Source organism: Hippopotamus amphibius, chromosome 17 (genome assembly GCF_030028045.1).
Source record: "Hippopotamus amphibius kiboko isolate mHipAmp2 chromosome 17, mHipAmp2.hap2, whole genome shotgun sequence".
Taxonomy (NCBI): domain Eukaryota; kingdom Metazoa; phylum Chordata; class Mammalia; order Artiodactyla; family Hippopotamidae; genus Hippopotamus; species Hippopotamus amphibius.
In genome coordinates this window covers 50850018-50871314 of record NC_080202.1, presented here as the reverse complement: position 1 = coordinate 50871314, position 21297 = coordinate 50850018, and the positions used below count along the sequence as shown (strand labels likewise).

At 41.9% G+C, this 21297-nt stretch overlaps 1 protein-coding gene across 1 annotated transcript; it reads right to left on the bottom strand.

Annotated features, from left to right (window-relative positions):
- Window positions 1-8851: 8851 nt before the first annotated feature.
- LOC130839627 (leucine-rich repeat-containing protein 37A-like) lies at window positions 8852-21254 on the bottom strand. The gene is given in 8 exon segments (XM_057713857.1): window positions 8852-8880; window positions 10043-10175; window positions 10474-10528; window positions 10784-10863; window positions 16679-16783; window positions 17158-17657; window positions 17660-18958; window positions 21251-21254. Coding segments are annotated over 8 exon segments (2205 nt in total).
- Window positions 21255-21297: the final 43 nt, after the last annotated feature.

The following is a 21297-nucleotide window of genomic DNA, read 5'->3' as shown; positions in this document are numbered from 1 at the left end:
GACCACAGTGAGATATCACCTCACACCTATCAGAATGGCTATCATCAGAAAGACAACAAGTAAGTATTGGTGAGGGTATGGAGACAAGAGAGCCCTAGTACACTGCTGGTGGGAATGTAAATTGGTATAGCCACTATGGTATAGCCACTATGGAAAACAAAACTAAAAAATAGAACTACCATTTGATCCAATAGGGTTTTGTTTAAAAAACTTGTAAAATGATTTTAAAGAATAAATGGAAGAATAAGTGCCCAACTATATCCAAGAAACCATGAAAAAGAAAACTACAATGAGATTTGCCTTACCATATATTAGCAGTTACTATAAAACTACTATAACCAAAAATTTCATTGGCAAGTAATAGATAAACAAGTAGACTCGATAAAATAGTTTTAAAATAGATCCAGTATATGGATAACTTGGTATATATTAAAGAAAGATTTTTAAATCATACTAGATATCTTTAAAAAATAACATAAGCAGAAAAAAAAAAACACTTTGTATGAATTGAAAGTCTAAATGTAAAATATAAATAAATAAAAATATTGGAAAGATTAGGGAAATATTTTAAAATATTGGGTTGAGGAAGACTTTATTAAACAAGACGGGTTACCCGGAAGCAGGAAAAGGAAAAAATAGATGTATTTGCTGAAATAAAAGTTTAATATGTGGTGTGGAAAAAGGCACCAAGAAAGGTGCCTTTTGATCAGGATTTGACCAAGAAAGCAGAGTAGTACAGGATCAGGGGTTCATTATAGGGAAAAAAGTTTACAGAGTTGTGGAAGCTGGTAAATTCCATGAAGATTATTGCTCTGTGTCTTATATGAAGGAGACATAAACTCTCTTTGTTTAATTTACCATGAGATACTATCAAAAGTTGATGTACCAGACTAAAGTTGAAGCACTACAGAGTGACTCAGGGGAGACCCAGCTGATTGAACTATTGCATTCCCAACTATTACATTCTGCAAGGAAAACAAAATCTCCTCACCTTTCCTTATTTTCCATACTTTCTGTCTTCCCTTTGAGTGCCTCTTCATCCAAATTTCTGAATGAAAGATAGTCATGAAATGACGGGGAAAAAATGACAGAAACAGGTCATGTTTCCCTGACCCACAGCTTGCCCCACGTTGAGTCTTATTCACCCTAACTCCTTCCCTGTGGTAAGGGTCTTCCAAAGCCAATACTGCTTCAAAAGTTATCCTCCTTATGGGTCAACTTTCATCTCTTTCAAAAAACATTTAGGTTATTGTTAAGGCTGGGGATGTCAGTATTTGGAAATCTATTGGTAAATACAAGCCCAGTGCTATTTAAACACTTCAAGTGAGGAGGAAAAGAGTGAATTTTCCAGTATTTTAGAGAAAACTGTCGTATTATTGGTATGAAAACTCAACAGAGAGGACTTCCCTGGGGGCACAATGGTTAAGAATCTGCCTGCCAATGCAGGGGACATGAGTTCAATCCCTCTGCCAGGAAGATTCCCACATGCCATGGAGTAACTAAGCCTGTGCACCACAACTGAGCCTGTGCGCTAGAGCCCGTGAGCCACAACTACTACGCCCGTATGCCACAAGTACTGAAGCCCGTGTGCCTGGAGCCCATGCTCCACAAGAGAAGCCACCACAATGAGAAGCCCACACACCACAAGGAAGAGTAGCCCCCCTCGCCACAACTAGAGAAAGCCTATGCACAGCAACGAAGACCCAATGCAGCCAATTAATTAATTAATTAATTTAAAAAAACTCAACAAAGAGCTCTGATATTTATACCTTTGGATACCCATCAGTTAAGGTAGAAAGGTCGATTTAAAAAAATAGCTTGGAAATCAAGAATATTAATAAAAAATATTCTGTGTAAGGCATGAGAAAGCAAGTGGAGCAAATCTTCAAGAATTTTTGAAAAATGCTGAAATATAGTTGATTTACAATGTGTTCATTTCTGCTGTATAGCAAAGTGATTCAGTTATACATACATATACATTCTTTTCTGTTATGGCTTATCACAGGATACTAAATATAGTTCCCTGTGCTTTACAGTAGGACCTTGTTGCTTATCCATTCTATACATAATAGTTTGCATCTGCTAATCCCAAATTCCCAGTCCATCCCTCCCCTCCCCTACTTCCCCTTGGCAACCACAAGTCTGTTTTCTATGTCTGTAAGTCTGTTTCTGTTTCGTAGATAAATTCATTTGTGTCATATTTTAGATCCCACATATAAGTGATATCATATGATATTTGTCTTTCTCTTAGAAAGTAGAATTTTTTTTAAAAGGAATGAAGCAATAAAAACAAAGTATTAAATGAAGGTAGCCTAGTATTAGATTGAGAAAATTTGCACATACTAAAATTTCCAGCTATGGAAAAGGCAGAGAAAATTATCAAGCAAAAATAATTGGAACATGTTTCTGAAAAAAAATGAAGAACAGAAGTATCCAGATAGAATAACCTATTTTGTGACCAGCAGAAATGAATAAAGACTTAGACAAAGCTATACTATTGTAGAATTTCAGAATACCAAGAAAAAGAGAAATAAATAGTAAATCCTAAAAAATAAATGTAATGGACCAAAGAGTTAAAGGAATAAGTATATTGTAGAGTTATAAAAGCAATGTATAAAAATTTTTTAAATAAGTTTATTTATTTTATTGGCTGTGTTGGGTCTTTTTGGCTGTGCGCGGGCTTTCTTTTTAGTTGCGGTGAGTGGGGGCTACTCTTCGTTGTGGTGCGTGGGCTCCTCATTGCCGTGGCTTCTCTTGTTGCGGAGCACGGGCTCTAGGCACGTGGGCTTCAGTAGTTGCAGCACATGGGCTCAGTAGTTGTGGCTCATGGGCTCTAAAGCACAGGCTCAGTTGTTGTGGCACACGGACTTAGTTGCTCCACGGCATGTGGGATATTCCTGGAGCAGGGATCGAACCCACGTCCCCTGCATTGGCAGGCAGATTCTCAACCATTGCGCCACCTAGGAAACCCGAAAAGCAATGTATAAAACTTTAAATTAAAATATTCCCCCAAAATATGAAAAGGGGATTACATAGTATTGGAAATGAAAAACAATGTTTATCTTTTATAACAACTAATAGACATTCTATCACATTGATTATTCAAGAAATATAGGAACAAGCATATCATTTAGAATTATGGAGCAAGCCAAAACTAAAAACAAAAGAGCAAAAAGTAATTACTGTTGAGAAGTAGAACCCAAGGGTAAGAGGTTGGGGAAGGATAGAATGTAGATGTTCTCTGTGTTTTGTATCTATATATTGATTTTTATCTGTATTTCTTATTTCCAGTTCTATTGAGATACAGTTGACATATAACATTCTGTAAGTTTAAGTGTAATGATTTTATGTACATATATATTACAAAATGATTGCCACAACAAGCTTAGTTAACATACATCACTTCACACGGTTACAAATTTTTCTTTGTTATGATAGCAACTCTTAAGATCTACTTACTTATGAACTTTCAAGTATACGACACAGTACTGTTAAGTATAATCATCATGCTGTACATTGTGTCCCCAGAAATTGTTTATCGTATAACTTGAAGTTTGTACCTTTTGACCACCTTCACCCATTTCCCCAACCCCTACCACAGGTAACCACCAATGTATTCTCTGTTCCTATGAAGTGTTTTTTTAGACTCCACATATAAGTGAGATGATAAGTATTTACCTTTCTATGTCTGACCTACTTCACTTACCATGATGCCCTCAAAGTCCATCCAAGTTGTTGCAAATGGAAAATTTTTTTTCTTTTTTATGGCTGAGTAATAGTCCATTACTTTTTCTTTATCCATTCATTTCTCAGTGGATGCTTCGGTTGTTTCCATACCTTTGCTATTGTAAATTATGCTACAGAGGACATGGGGATACAGATATCTCTTTAAGATAGTGATTTTGTTTCCTTCAGATATATACCCAGAAGTGTAATTGCTGGATCATATAGCTCTATTTTTCATTTTTTGGAGAAACATCCATATTCTTTTCCATAGTGGCTGCACCAATTTACACTTTCACCAATGATGTACAAATGTTCCCTTTTCTTCATATCCTCATCACTATTTCTTATCTCTTTCTGATGATAGCCACTCTAGCAGGTGTGAGGTGACACTTCATTATGGTTTTGATATGCATTTCCCTGATGATCAGTGATCTTGAGCACCTTTTCATGTACCTGTTAGCCTTCTGAATATCTTCTTTGGAAAAAATGTCTATTTGGTCCCTTCACCCATTTTTAATTTGTATTATTTGGTTTCTTTGCTCTTGAGGCTTATGTGTTTCTTATATATTTTGGTTATTAAGCTTTTATCATGTATATGGTTTGTAAATATTTTCTTCCATTTTGTAGGTTGCCTTTTCATTTTGTTGATTGCTTCTTTTGTGGTGCAGAAGCACTTTAGTTTGATATAGTCCCACTTGCTTATTTTTTATGTTGTTTCTCATGCTTTGTGTCATATCTGAAAAATTATTGCCAAGACCAATGTCAGAGAGCTTTTTCTCTATGTTTTCCTTGGGAGTTTTATGGTTTCAGGTCTTACATTTATGTCTGTATTCCATTTTGAGCTAATTTTTATGAGTGGTATAAGCCGAGGTCTAGTTTTGTTCTTTTCCTCGTGAATATCCAGTTTTCCCAGCACCATTTAATAAAGGGACTGTCTTCTCTCCATTGAGTACTCTTGGTTCCCTTGTCAAATATTAGTTGTCCATACAGGCATGGATTTATATCTGGGCTCTTTGATTGGCCTAAGTCTGTGTTTCTGTGCCAGTACCATACTGTTTGATTACTATAGCTCTGTAATATAGTTTGAAATCAGGACGTGTGGTGCCTCCAGCTTTGTTCTTCTTTCTAAGGATGCTTTGGCTATTAAGGATCTTTCATGGTTCCTAATGAATTTTAGAATTGTGTTTTCTATTTGGTAAAATGCCATTGGAACTTTGGTAGCGATTACATTGACTCTCTAGATGGCTTTGGGTAGTATGGAAATTTTAACATCATTAATTCTTCCAGTCAGTGAATGCAGGCAATCTCTTCATTTATTTCTGTCTCTTCCAAATTTATTCCTAAGCATTTTACTGTTTGTGATGCTGTTATCAATGGGATTGTTTTATTTCTTTTTCCAGTAATTCATTGTTAGTGTATAAAAACACTACTGCTTTTTTTTATTAATTTTTATTGGCGTATAGTTGCTTTACAATGTTGTGTTAGTTTCTGCTGTACAGTGAAGTGAATCAGCTATATATACATATATCTCCTCGTTTGGATTTTCTTCCCATTTAGGTCACCAAGGAGCATTAAGTAGAGTTCCCTGTGGTATACAGTATGTTCTCACTGGGTATATATTGTAGACATAGTATCAATAGTGTGCATATGTCAATCCCAATCTCCCAATTTATCCTACACACACACACACACCCTTCCCCCTTGGTAGCCGTACGTTTGTTCTCTGTGTCTGGAAACACTGCTGCTTTTTGTATGTTGATTTTGTATTCCTGCATCTTTACTGAATTTGTTAATAAAATCTAACTTTTTTTTTTAGTGGAGTCTTCAGGACTTTCTATATATAAAATATGCAAATAGAGACAATTTTATGTCTTCCTTTCTGATTCTGATGCCTTTTCTTTTTCTTGCCTAATTGCTCTAAGACTTTCAGTACTATATTGAATAGAACTGATAAGAGTGGGCACCCTTGTCTTATTTCTGCTCTTAGAGGAAAAGGTTTCAGTCTTTCACCACTGAGTATGATATTAACTGTGTGCTTGTCATATATATAACCTTTATTATATTGAGGTACATTCCTTCTCTACCCAGTTTATTGACAGTTTTTATCATGAATGGGTGCTGAGTTTTGTGAAATAGCTTTTCTGCATCCATTGAGATGATTGTATGATTTTTATCTTTCATTCTGTTACTGTGGTGTACCACATTTATTGATTTGCGTATGTTAAACCATCGTTGCATATGAGGGCTGAATCCCGCTTGATCATGGTGTATAATTCTTTTAATGTTGAATTTGGTTTGCTAGAATTTGGTTGAAATTTTTTGCTTCTGTGTTCATCAAGTATATTGGCTTATCGTTTTCTTGCGGTGTCCTTATCTAGCTTTGGTATCGGGGTAATGTTAACCACATAAAATGAGCTTTGAAGTGTTCAATTCTCCATTTTTTTAGAAGATTTTGAGAAGGATTGGTGTTAATTCTTTTTTAAGTGTTTGGTAAAATTCACCAGGGAAACCACTGGTCCAGGGCTTTCCTTGTGAGGATTTTGATTACTGACTCAATATCCTTATTTGTTTTCGTCTGTTCAGATTTTTCTATTTTTTTTTGATTCTGTCTTGGTAGGTTGTATGCTTCTAGGAATTTATCCATTTCTCTTAGGTTGTCGTTTTTTTTTTTTTGGCTACACTCAGGCATCATTTTAAACCAGTCTATAGGATGGGCTGTGCAATTTCCCAGGTGTTCTGGTTATGCTTCTTGGTCAGATGTGTCCAGAAGCTATATACATCCCTAGTCAGGGCTTTGAATTTGCTTCCCAGCCTGGGTGGGGCTGTAGGACAGACTCCATCACTGGTACAACTCATTGGGGTACTCAAATGAGGCAAGGCTGTCTATCAATCTCCCTGGCCAGACAGTGCCACCAGCTCAGCTCTGCAGATAGCAGAGCCACTGTTGGGCTCTGCTTGGGTGCTTCTGCAAGTGGGGCTGCAGGGTGGTCTACACATTTTCCAGGATCTCTCAGTAGGCTTTTTGATTGGGCAGGACTGAGGGATGTACTCAGCAGTAGGCAGGGGCCATTAATTTGCTTCCCTGCCTGGGTGGGGTTGCAGAAGAGACTCCAAGGTCCGCATGGCTTATTGGCTGGGGAACAATAAAAGGCAGAATTTGCCCTGAGCTCCCTGGCAACATGGGGCTACTAACGGGACTCTGGAAATGGGTAGAGGCGCTGGCTGGGTTCTCTGCTCAAGAGCTGCTTTACATGGGAGTTTAGGATGGGTACACAGCTTCCTGTGTGCTCTGATTAGGCATCTTGGTTGGGCCAAGCCGGGGGCTATATTCAGCAGTAGGTAGGCTTCTAATTAGCTCCCCCGCCTGGGCAGAATGGCAGAACAGGCTCCAAGGCCAGCCCAGCTTGGCAGAATTTTACACTGAGTTCCCTGGCCAGACGGTCCAAGCAGCCTGCTCCGCAGATGCGCAAAGCCTCTGGCTGGGATATCTCCTCAGGCACCGCTGCTAGGAGAAACACAGTCTGCCAAAATCTGAGTTCTGGTTGCTGTAAGCCCTGCTCCCCTTCCCCATCTTGAGCTGATCTCCAGTGGTCAAGCACCACGGATTCTCCCCACAATACCCATGAGACAAGACCCAAGTGGGCCTCCCAGGAAGCAACCCACAACTATGGGGGAGCTAGATTTCTACCTCGGGCACTCTTTTTCCCCCTAGAGAAACCATAAGCCTGGAGGCCCTCTCGGTGCAGTACTGTGCCGGTCTGGAAGAGGAGCAATGTGGTCAGAATGCAGCTGATACTCTTACCCTTCTAATGCAGTCCTTCTTGGTGTCTGTGGTCCAGCGAGGTGATTTAGCCTCACCACCGTATTCTGGGATTTTCACAAAGGTGTCTTGTCTGTGTATACTTGCAAGTGGGTCTTGTGAGGGGAACGGAAGTTGGGGCTGACCTATCTTGGTCACCATTTTGATGACACCACTTATCTATTCTAATATAAATGCAATTCTTAGTAAAGTAATTATAAATTCAAGTTAAAGAAAAATGAAATAAAATACAAATTGGTCCATATCATTCCTGAACTTATAACCCCTCAAAGACTTCACATAACCTGGTATTTAGATAAATCTAAGCTTCCTACAGTAGCTTGCAAATTCCTCAATGATCTGAGCTCAGCCTGCCTCTCTTGAACTCCTCTCCCTAATCTGTACTTCATTCTTCTTCGGTGCTAAACTGCCTCTAGTTCTGCATACATTGTACCTAGATTTTTTTCTTCACATTTCTCAGCCTCTCTTCGGTGTAGAAGACTCTTTCTATCCCCCTTTCCCTTAGTTGAATTCTGATATTTTAACTCTCTCAGGCACTACACGCTCCAGGATGCATTCATTTAACAACCTAGTCTGAACCAGTGGCTCCTGTTCGAGCTAGGGCACAAATAGCTGACAGCAGTACCTGAAGTAAGTGTTACCAGACAGCTGACCAACACCAATGATCGAGAAACACTGGAAAAAGTACTTTTTCCCCTGTGCAAACTCTAATATACAAGACATCTTTTTTAAAATATAGAGGTCAGCTAAATCCTTGAAATCCAGAGGTTTAATATAAGTCTGGGTAAAATTATGACATCAATGGAATTTCCCTGGAATTTCCCATCAATATACATCCTTTGTATGTTTGAGCTTTTGACATTGATTACACGTCTGAACTGGCCCTTTTCCTCAGAGCTAATGGAAAAGTTGATCTGAATAAGGTGATGGATGGAGTGAAAGCTGTTACAGGTGAGTGAGAAGTTAGCATAAACCTAGGATCCTACTTTTTATAGTAATTGTATTTTTCTTCATGCCTTAATTGTATGATAATTCTATCATTTGACCTCCTATTTAATGTTCTTATATCCCGGAATATTTTCTGATATGTGTTTTCCACTAATATATTTCATTTCTCTTACCTTGAGGCAGCCACAATCTACAGTAAAAGGTGAAGTTAATCTTTGGAAAAGGCCCTGGGAATTTTCCAAAGGAAAGATGATAGGTTATACATGTTGATAGAATTATTAGGATAAGCCATATACAGTTTGCTAATTGGCAAGAGGGATATAATACCCATTTCTTGGCATTGTCACTCTGAATGTGTTAGTCCAGGCCCTCCAAGAAAGCAGACGCTGAAGCAGGATGAAACATGCATAGACACTGTTAGGAGAAATGCCTGTGTAAGAGAAATAGGGAGGAAACCCGAAAAACCCGAGAGGCTGTCAGGCTGCAATGCAAATCCGACACCAAGTGAAGGAGAGAGGAAGAAAAGGTTGGGTGGAAGCATCCTATACTGCCATGCAATCTAAGGAAGGTCTAGCAAGGCCTTCCAGGAATCCTGTGGTCAAAGTCAGCCAACCCCTATCCCCTAGGAACGGGCCCCCCTGAGTGAAGTATTTCCATTGCACTCAATCACTGGTCAGGAGAAGCCTGTGGGAGGCATTGCCTTAGTACAAAAACAGGGATGAATTTCAAAGCAGTGCCCGGGGCCCTTGGTCAATGGGCTGAGTCAGGTGACTGAGCCTCAGTCACGCCACGGGCCCAGCCATCTCTGGGGAGGGGCTGCTCCTTCCCAGCACGTTATATCTAATCCTTCCATTTGACATGTGAAAATTCTACCTGAAGTGCTCGATGTTCAGAAGCCATTTCTGGGGCCTACCAGACATGCTTATGTGTGCAACTCACTCATGGGCATCTCATTTGATTCTCAAATAGCCCTACAAGGGAATTTCCATTGTAAAGATAAAGAAATAAAAAAATAGGTAACTAATAAGGACCTAGTGTATGCACATGGAACTGTACTCAATGCTGTGTAATGACCTATACAGGAAAAGAATCTAAAATTCAGTGAAGGGACTTCCCTGGTGGAGCAGTGGTTAAGAATCCGCCTGCCAATGCAGGGGACGTGTGTTTGAGCCCTGGTCATGGAGCTTCCCACATGCCGTGAAGCAGCTAAACCTGTGCGCCACAACTACTGAGCCTGTGCTCTAGATCCCATGAGCCACAACTACTGAGCCCATGTATCACAACTACTGAAGCCCACCTGCCTAGAGCCCATGCTCCACAACAAGAGAAGCCACCGCAATGAGAAGCCCGTGCACTGAAATGAAGACTAGCCCCTGCTCAATACAACTAGAGAAAGCCTGTGTGCAGCAATGAAGACCCAACACAGCCAATAAATAAATAAATGTATTTTTTTACAAAATGAGAAAAAGAAGCATTTGACAAGTGATGCTGAGAAGCCAATCCTGGAAAATGAAATGTGCAGATGGCCTGAGGCAGGACGGGGCTCACATTGTCGCGGTCTCGTGTGCGGCCTCACTTTCCACACCCGTCTCCCCAGCAGCCGCATCTGCAGCCTAAACATCCTCTGCTGGGGCTTTGCTGCCTTCCCTGAGATAAGAAGAATAATGCCAAGGCTTTTACTCTCAAAAGGAACAATTACACTTTTCATTATTTCCCCATTTTAGATGAGAATTTTAACTTGTCCCCTCTCATCTACCCTGCATCCTTATGGAAAATCTCATCCTCATCAGAAGACTCCTGGTCGTGTAGCTTCTGTGCCTTGTTTTTCTCACGTGTGGTGTTGAGAGGTCTATACATATCCCTAAGCCAAAGTGGCCGCCTTCTCCAGTGAAAGCCCTCCTAGAACACAGAAAGGGAAATATGAACTCTGCATCTCCCTGCCTTCTCCGGCCACCATACGTTACCCTCCTCAAAGTTACCTCACTCTCGCCATCCCTTGAGCTTCTCTTTCGCAGAAGAAAGGGAAAAAAGCCCCTTGGAGGAAAACACACACAGTTAGTGTTACATTTCCCACCTCTCTCACCTGTGTTACCTCTGGGCTTCTCAGGACTAAATGGGCGCCTGAGTCCAGGATCACAACGAGCAGAATCACCACAGACCTGGGAGCTTGAAAAGCATCCCCTGCGTGCTGGCCTCACAGACGTTCTCGGTGTCTGGCCCCCAGGGTCTTGGGGGACCTTTGCATGTGGCTTAGCGTGGAGGACAGGCGGGATGTTCAGCCCCACTCACCTTTTGTGGCCCTTGGGCAGTTGCCCTGTTTCTTCATCTCCCTGTGCTGCTGCTGCTGCTGCTACCCTGTGAGCATGAATCTGTTGTGAAAGAAAACATGACCATGATTGTCCATTACAACTATTTCCACAGCCTCATTCACTCCTTTTTATTTTAATTCCTATCGACCCAGTGAGATGATAACTTCTGTAAGCACAGGAATTCTATCCTGTTTAGTAATCCTTTGACTCTCCCACAGTACCTTACTCCGGGTCTTGCATGCAGATGCCAATACATTTTATGGACTGTTTTAGATAACGTTCAACAGATAATTCCTAAGAAAAACTCGTAGAAGCAGGAAAAGAAAAGAAAAGTATGTACCAGAAACCCAAGCTTTGTTTTAAAGTCAAGAACAAGAGTAGGATGCCTATCATTCCTGCTCTTACTCATCACTGTGGAGGAGGCCCTAATCAGTAGTATAAGAAAATTGAAGTATTGGAAAGGAAGAGACAAACAGATTTGCCTATGAAATGATGGATCTGAAAAGACCAAAAGAATGACGTGAAGTTTTATGGGAAGTAATATGAGAGTTCAGTAAGATGGCTGCATACAAAATCAAGAGATCAACATATAAGCCTCAACAGCTTTGCTGTATAACACAAATAAGTAACTAAAAAATAGAAGAACGATCCCATTTACTATGTGAATAAAAATACATAAAGTGCCTAGGAAACAACTTAATCTATGTTAAGCCCTATGTGATGAAAACATCAAAACTTTTCTGTTTTAATGTGTAAGGCCTATGTGATGAAACATTCAAACCTTTCTGAAGGACATTAAGAAGAAATACATACATGGCATGAGACATCATCTTCCTAGAATGTTATAAAGAGGTCAGTTCTCCTCCAATTAACCTACAAATTTAATGCAATCCATTTATATCCAGGATAATTTTAAAACAAAACCTGGCCAGCTGACATTTGGTAGAGAATATACGCAAGCACAGTTATGATACGGATGAGAGAGAAGACCAAAGAGCAGGACCTTTCCCCACTGGATACAAAATATGTTACAAAGCAACTGGAGTTAAGCAGTGCGATATTGGTACTGATCCAGGAAAAGATAACTGCATCAGCAGAATAGAGTCCAGATAAAGACAGTAGTTTAGACCAGGGAAAAAGGAATGAACCATTCAATGAAAGTTTTGAAAACAACTGGATCTTCCTGTAGAGGGAGAGAGATCCCCTCTCTCAACCACACTAAAAATCAAATACAATGAATGCTAGACAGATTACAAAAGATCTTGAAGAAAATAACAGAGATGATGTTTATGTCATGAGGTGTCACCGGCCTGGCTGACAAAACCTGCGCCACGTGAGCCATGAGGAGAGGACAGGCAGCTATGATGGCAGACTCAACACAGCTCCTCTTCTTCACAGCCCTTGCCCCCATCTCCCCTGGACTGTGTGTCCTGTTCTTGTTGATTTTTGAAACTCGTCGGAGTTCCCTGGTGGTCCAGTGGCTAGAACTCAGCGTTTTCACTGCTGTGGCCCGGGTTCAGTCCCTGATCAGGGAACTAAGATCCCACAATCTGTGCAGTGTGGCCCCAAATCCCCCCATGAACAAACCAACAAAACCCAAAAAATCTCTTTATAGTAAATAAATATTGGCTTTTATTGAATTTCAATGTTTCAAATCCTCCCAGTGTTTTTGTCTCTAAGGAGACAGAAGAGCAGAGTAGGGAGTACAAGTTAGGTGAAACTGGCTTCTGCTCTTGGTTTGGCCACTGGGGCTTTACATTGATCTCCTTCATCTATGAAAGAGGGAAAGTAACACCATCCTCACAGGACTGTGGGCATCAAATCAGACAATATATGCAAAATTCTTCATCTTACTCTTGACATGAATCAGTGCTAAGTTGGTGTCACAGACGAGGTGGTCAATCTATCAAAGGTTCTGCTCCTGCCATCAGGCTCTGAAGGCTTTTCCCCACCATATTATAAAAATATTGTGTTTATTTTCTTCTAATACTTTTTTTTTTTTTTGCTACATTGGGTCTTCACTGATGTGAGCAGGCTTTCTCTAGTTGCAGCGAGCAGGGGCTACTCTTTGCTACTCTGCGCTGGCTTCTCATTGTGGAGGCTTCTCTTTTTGTGGAGCACAGGCTCTAGGCATGTGGGCTTCAGTAGCTGCAGCACGTGGGCGCAGTAGTTGCGGAATGCGGGCCTTAGACCATTCAGGCTTCAGTTGTTGCGTTGTGTGGGCTCAGTAGTTGTGGCTCACAGGCTCTAGAGAGCAGGCTCAGTAGTTTGGCGCACGGGGTTACCTGCTCTGCGGCATGCGGAATCTTCCTGGCCCAGGGATCCAACCCATGTCCCCTGCATTGGCAGGTGGATTCCTATCCACTGCGGCACCAGGGAAGTCCCTCTTTTAATACTTTTGTTTTTCCTACATCTGCATCTTTATTCCTGCCCTGCCACTGGGTTCACCAGTACCATTTTTTAAGATTCCATATATATGAGTTAGCATACGGTATTTATTTTTCTCTTTCTGGCTTACTTCACTCTGTATGACAGAGTCTAGGTCCATCCACCTCACTACAAATAACTCAATTTCATTCCTTTTTATGGCTGAGTAGTATTCTATTGTATATATGTGCCACATCTTCTTTTTTTTTTTTTTTTGGCACATGGGCTTAGTTGCTCCGTGGCATGTGGGATCTTCCTGGAGCTGGGATCGAACCCGTGACCGCTGCATTGGCAGGCGGATTCTTAACCACTGCGCCACCTAGGAAGCCCTGTGCCACATTTTCTTTATCCATTCATCTTGTTGAAGGGCATTTATGTTGCTTCCATGTCCTGGGCTATTGTAAATAGTGCTGCCATAAACATTGTGGCACTCTTCTAATACTTTTATGTGGTCTTCTCTCACATTTATGGAAATATGTTAATTTAAGGTGAGAAATAGGGATCTGCTATTATTTCCCATCCCCCCTCACCGCCCAACGAGTTAGGCAGCTACTCTATTACCATTTGTTCATTTTCTTCCACTCATTCGAATATTGAAACATGACATTTCAAAAGTCTTCACAACACATGGGTCTATTGCTGGACTCTCTATGCTACTTCAAATAAATATTCGGTTGCATTGTTCCTCACTGTGGAACTGACATAACGCCTCAAATCTCTTCCATTGAACTTCCATAGGAAAAACACTGCATGGCCCCTGTCCTCAAACAGTTTATTGTGTATGTGGGGAGAGGAAATCATGGTTAGGACTCCTCGCTTTCACTGCTGAGAGTGCAGGTTCAATCCTTAGCTGGGGAACTGAGATCCCACAAGCCAAAAAAAAAAACAAAAGAAATGCAAGGTTAAACTACACAGAAGCTAAAAAGAATAAAAAGGGGACTTTATACAAATTCTAAAAAAGCAAAAGTCCATATGCCACCTGGAGGTGTAGAGGGTAGTCTGGGCCATGGCCAATGACTAGCAAGCTGACCCCATGCTAGTCCCCAGCCTCCTGGGCTCAGGAATCATGCTCTTCTCACCAAGAGAGAACCCACCTCTTCCTAGTGTGGCTGTCTCCCGTTATCAATATCACAGGACTGATCAAAAATCAGAATGCCAAATTCTCACTTCATAATGAGAAGTACATGTTCTACAGGCAGGGCATGTGTGTCTACACAATCAGAGAATTACCTTCTCTAGAGACAGACAAGGCCTCTGTGGCATACTAAAGCACAATCACACAATCGGAAGGCTACTTGGTAAGAACAGGATTGGAATGAAAGGAATCAGCTGAATCCTGCGTATACTGGAAAGGCCTGAGGTAGCTGGATCCATCCATCTCCTCAACTGGCACAGCCTGGTGACTGGGCCGGACCCTCCAGTTACGCTGGCTAAGGTGCCATCTCTACTCTCGGGCAATGTGAGGATGGGCACCGCCCGTGTTGGGCTCGCCTCACCTTTTCTATGCTTTCACTGCTGACCAACCCTCCTGCAGACAGACACGATTCTCTCTAGCAGTTCATACATCATGTCAGGTTTTATTCAAGTCTGCCAGGCTAGGGAGCCATTGGTTCTCACACACCTCTGCTCTGTCCATGCTGTGCTGACCCTGGTGTTTCTCTCTGGGGGAGCCACCTTTTAAAAACCTGTTTACCACCTCTGTGAGTTCTGAGGGGAAGGAACTGCTTTGCTATGGCCCCTAAGAAGTGGTGACAAACCTCACAGGACTAGGGTCAGGAGGGCTGGAGTATTCAGGGAAGGCTGTACGAGGAAAGACGAACTTGAGCTGGCTTTTGAGAGCTTCATAGGACTTCCACAGGCAAAGCAAAATAAAGGATTTTCGATGGGCAGAGGCACAGACAAACGGAGGAATGGGTATGGTGTAACTAGCATATAGTGGGGGGCTGCTTAGGCTGGAATGGAGGGCAGCCACAACAGTAGAAAAGGCAAATAAAGTAGGTTGGATTGGTAGGGGAGAATCAAGATTGGCAGCTGATTGAAATCACTCTTTTGATGCGGTTAGCAAGTGCCTGTTGGGAAAAGTAATAACTCATTATGTAAGTGAACAGAAGGTAAGCAGGCTGGCTCCAGGGACAAGCTACCATAAATAGGACATACTTTAGGGAGCCTGCTGCTGGATGTTCCTTGCACTGCTGTAATGGAACCCAGCTACACAAGCCTAACACACCAGAGAAGAAAGCTGCTAAGTAAATGTAAGCAGTTGACAAGATCACACTTTTGTCTTTTAACCATGTGCTTTCAGCCCTGCCAGGGGGACCAATAGCTCCCTGAGGGGGGAGATTATACATCTCTCATCACTTCAGCCAACAAGGAAAGAAAGCAATGGTAGAATGAGAGTGACTGGGGAGGACATCAAATCAACATAGTTTTTTGAGTTGAAGGAATTTTACTATCATGTCAACTCTGGCCTTCTTATCAACTCAACTTGTCAAAAGAGTCTAATGGCTTGTTATTAGGATTCAACTCCAGAAAGATCTCCCGGGAGAGGAGTTCCTTTAACGATCCTGGGGGAGCTTCCCTGGTGGCCCAGGGAAGAAGAACCTGCCTGATACTGCAGGGGACACGGGTTCAGTCCCTCGTTCCCTGCTCCAGGAAGATCCCACATGCTGCGGAGCAACTATGCACGTGCGCCACAACTAATGAGCCGGTGTGCCTAGAGCCCGGGCTCTGCAACAAGAGAAGCCTGTGCAACAAGAAGCCTGCGCACCACAGTGAAGATGCAACGCAGATGCCCCACCCCCTGCAAGAAAAAAAATCCTGGGAATATACTTTTAAGTAAAACAACAAATTGTATCTCAATCCTAGTGACTGAAGAGAACTATCAAGTTAGAATCAGGTGGAAAGGCGGCTTTGATTTTCAGTTTGTGGGTTCTGAATATGAAATTTTTTTTTTTTTGTAACTTTCTGAAATGGTTTAGGAAAACTATTTACTGCTTCTACATACCCACATAGAGATATAGTGGGAAAGAGAGAGGATATAAAGAACATGGACAAAATATTAAAAATTGGGGACTTCCTAGGTGGCGCAGTGGTTAAGAATCCACCTGCCAATGCAGGAGACACGGGTTTGATGCCTACCCTAGGAAGATACCACATGCCATGGAGCAACTAAGCCCATGCCCCACAAGTATTGAGCCCATGTGCCACAACTGCTGAAGCCCACATGCCTAGAGCCTGTGCTCTGTAACAAGAGAAGCCACCACAATGAGCAGCCTGCGCACCACAATGAAGTGTAGTCCACACTCGCCACAACTAGAGCAAGCCCATGTGCAGCAACGAATGCCTAACACAGCCAATAAATAGATAAATAAATAAATAAATGAAAAAATTGGTGAGTCTGGGCAAAGGATATGCAGGAATCTGAATCTGAATTAATTACTGTCCTTACCTCAATGAGACAGAAAATGATAATGAAAGTCATCACTACTCCAGTTACACATATTGCCAAGATGAGTTTCTTGTTATAGCCGTATGCTGGAACTTCTTTTGTGAGCTAAAATAATAAATAACATTTTTTTAAAACAAGGAGATTGAAGAGATGAAAGCTAACTATCCTTAAATTACTATGACTCAGTCCTTTCAGGCCAGAAGCTTCTAGAAGAACAAGCCAAATTTAATGGTATTACTCTTCTCATTAGCATTTTCTTCTACCATTTATTTATCTGTGTGTTATGTCCTCTTGTCGTCTACCCTAGGAGTCGTGGCACATTCTCTAAATGAGCCAAGTGGGAGATCACTGTCTAAGCCAGGTTCATGGCTGAGATAAGATACACACTAGGAGGCCCTGGGATTCCTGCTTGGGCACTTTAATGGCACGTCCTACACTGAGTACACGTGCAGCTCCCGTGTTTCAGGGCTCATCCTCACCTCACTGGGCTCCTGCTCCTTCTGTTCACCCTGGGCTCCTGCACTCTCACTGATATAGTTCTCGGTTTTCCACGGGTCCGTATCCCATTCTGCCTTCGATGCCTTTACTTCTTGCTGCTCACTGAGGAGCTTCATCAGGAGGCCTGTTCTGGAGATGAGCTTGGCACAGGCCAGCTGCACGTGGGTCTCCGAGCAGTCCATTTTCAAAGTCCGGATAACATGAGAAATGAGCCTTCTCACGTCATTGCTGGGGATGAGGGACCATAGCTGCTGGTTTAGCTGAGCTTCAAATTGATCACCCGGGGATGCGAGCGCTGGGAAAGTGGAGCCTGGGGGCTTAGAGGATAATTCAGTGCCCACGCTGTGGTCCTCCCACTGTGCTTCACTGGTGTGTTGAACAGTTGGGATAAAGTTGTCTGCAGCAACAGCAGAATGTGCCGTGGGATCACTCCTATGGGCAGTGACTCCAGGGCCGGTTCCTCCTGGCAGAATAGAGTTTTTACTTCTTCAAAGACATTTTGTGCAGTATTGCTTTCTGGAGTAGGCTTTTCTGTAGAAGGGTCTGAAAGAGAAAATAATTCTGGAAAAGGATTTTCTTGAGAAGTCAGTTCTCCTGAAGATGAAAAAGCCTCTCTTGGAGGGGAATTTATGAGGCTCCTCACTGCAGAGAAAGGACACCTCACAAGCATCATTCTACTGGGAGAACCTTTCTCTGTGAACTTTCCACGCAATTCGGCTTCGGGTCTTCTGTGGACCAGACCAGACCGAATTTTATGGAAGATGTATTTTTTCCTGGAATGTGAGATTAATTCAGAAGCTGTCAGATTTATAACTCTAGCATATGCATCTTCTAAAACAACAATAGTGGAGGGTAAGTCTTTTGATTTCTTTTTAACCTGAGATGGGGAGTTTGGAGGGATGGAGCCAGAAAGCCTACCCCTTGAATACTGTTTCAGGAAAGAAGAGACTGCTGCCTTATCTTCCTTTATGAATGCCGGCTCTGTGTTGAAGGAGTTTCCCACTAACTTCTGGGGCCTCTGCACCATGTGAAGCTGTTCCAGCTCTATTGGGGATGGCCTCGTGAGACTTCTTTCTCTGGCAGTGTTCTCCACAAACGGCTGTGCATTCTGTTTCCTCCTGACGCTCTCATCTCCCACTGCTTTGAAGTGCCTTTTCTTTATGCCCCTTGGGCCCTTGAGGACGCTGTTCACTCTCAGGAGCCTTTCCCCTACACTTTCAGTCTTTGCTAGACTGTTTTCCTGTGGTTCGGCAGTTTCCAATTTCTTTTGAAAGATTGGGCGCTTAAATTTGGGACCTAAAAGTTTGGAATATATAAGCATGGCAGTTTTTTCTTTCTTTTCAACCTCATCAATTTGTTCTTGAGTTTCTGCATCTAACAAATTTTCCAGAAAATAGAGTTTCCTCAATTTATTTTTATAAGGTGAATTCTTGGGTATAGGGTTGATGGAAGGGTTCCTTATATTGTTTTCCAAACGGCCCAGGAGCGTATCTGCATCTTGTACATTTGAAAAAAGAAGTTGCATGACTGGTAATAATGTTGATTTCACATCTTGTAGATTTCCCTCTGAGAAATAAGGCAGTATGTAATTTAGTGCACCGATAACATCACTTTCAGCATTCGAGTCCAGCTGCTCATTCATGAAGGTTGGCAAGCTGACAGCACTTTGGTCTGAGGATGCCCTCTCTGGCTCAACAGTCAGCTCGGTGCTGTTGTTCTTCTTCCGGGCTTGTAACACCTTCATGAATGATCCTTCTGCATTCCCTAGAGATGCTTCTTCATCTGTCAAAAAAGAAGAGACTGGTTTTGATAATTGAAGACAGATGGGACAGATTTTTGTCAGTCCACAGACATGTATCCTATCAAATAGATTAGGAATCATTCTACATCTGAGGGCCACTTAGGAGAAAAGGAAACCCAAACTTAAGCCTATGATTGGCAACCACAAAAGGTGAAAAAAGTATCTTTTGAAGAAGTGGCTATCTACTGGGAACATTCCAAAGCATGAAATATAGTAACTCTATTTAGGATTACTCCACTGGTTGCCAGAGGCCAACTGCCCAGGACTCAAGAAAAGCCAAGGCTGGGAGACAAATATTCCCCTACTCAGCTGGACACTCTGCAGATCTGCTGTGACTCTCTACGTTCACATATCCCATCCTGTCCTGCCTCAGATGCAGAGGAGTGTGAGGTTCCTCTCTCCACCTCTTCAGTGTGCTTGTGTTCCTGCTGCTTTCACAGATGACTGTGACAACAGCTGCTGCTAACAGGTCTTCATCATGACAAGCCCTTTTCCACCCACACACTGAAGCCTTTGCTCAGTCCCTGCTTCTGTATATCCCAGCCCCCATAACAGAAGGCTCTATATAGAAAAACACACTATGTCCACCCTGGCTCTGTGCTAAAATTTGGGCAGGGACCTGAGATATAACTTAAGAGATTTTCCAGATTCTATGCCCATGTGGAATGCTCAACAAATCAATGCAGTAAAACTTGAGATCCTAAACTGCAGAAGGGAAAAAGCAACTTCTGTCAGATGCCTACTTTGCTTTCATTTCATTTTACTACTAACATTGCCAGCTTTACTTGGGAACCATCCAAAGCTTCTGACTGTGTGAAGGTAATGTGTACCATTGTGTAGCTGGGCTTCTCATCCAAAAGGATTAAAAATATATTTGGTGGTGATGGTGAGGGTCAAAGAAGGAGCGGAGAGTCATGAGAAAGGAGGAACACTTCATCAGAAACATAATGCAGACCACACAGGTAATCTTAAATTTTGTGGTAGCCACTTTAAAATAAAAGTAGAAAGAAACAGAAAAAATAAATATCTTTTACTTAACCCTTATATCCAAAATATCATTTTAATATGTAATCATTGTATACATTATTAGTAAGATATTCTACATTTTTCAACAAAGTGTTTGCGTGTCACAACTAAGAAGCTCACATGCCGCTGCAAAAAGATCTCTCATGCCACAATAAAGACCCAGCACAGCCTAAATAAATAAATAAATATTTTTTAAAAAGGTAGAGAAAAAAAGTTAGAATTAAAAAATGTTACTGAGAGACTCTACATTTTTTTCCATGCTAATTCTTTGTAATTACAATTTAGTTGCAAAATTTTACCACAAATACTTGATGTGTATTTAGATTTCATAAAATTTATAGTTGAAAAAGTAGTATCACATACACACTCAATGTCAGGATGGTTAGCTGACTTCCTTAAGGTTCATGACAATAACTGTCGAGACTAGAGGCCAAACCCAAACTTAACTGATGTTAAACCCTGTGTCATTTTATGCTGCCCCTTAATTTAAGACATCTTCACAGCAATCTTCCTTATATTTACTTTTATATCGACTTCAAATGTGTGTACTTGACAGACTCTTGTCCGTTGCAACATGGAGGAGGCTTCTTCATCATCTTCATCGCTCTCAAACTGCCTGTTCAGAACTCCTTTCACGTCCCAGAAAATGGCTAAAATGTTCTTTCATGCATTGTAGAAACCTTATTGCATATGAACATGACATCCCATTTTACTTCCCCGGAGCCCCAGAATTGACGTTTCGTTATGTGCCTCCACTCAGCCACCATTCCTTTTTCAAGGACCTTTTGGATTCCTCTGAATCCGTGAGTGTGGCTTAGATTTCCCCAGCCTTTCACGTTGTAATTGTACGTCTTCTCCGGTTGGCTTCTTGGCCTGGCTACTGCCTACTGACCTTGCTGCCTAGTCTTACCCGTATTTCTTTTTTTTAAATATTTTTGTATATTTTAAATATTTATTTATGTATGTATTTATTTATTTATTGGCTGCATTGGGTCTTTGTTGCTGCGCATGGGCTTTCTCTAGTTGCAGTGAGCAGGGGGCTCCTCTCCATTGTGGTGTGTGGGCGTGTCCTTGCGGTGGCTTCTCTTGTTGCAGAGCATGTGCTCTACGTGCGCAGGCTTCAGTAGTTGTGGCTCGTGGGCTTAATACTTGTGGCTCCTGGACTCTAGAGCACAGGCTCAGTAGTTGTGGCTCACAGGCTTAGTTGCTCCTCGGCATGTGGGCTCTTCCGGGCCCGGGCATCCAACCCATGACGCCTGCACTGGCAGGCAGATTCTTAACCACTGTGCCACCG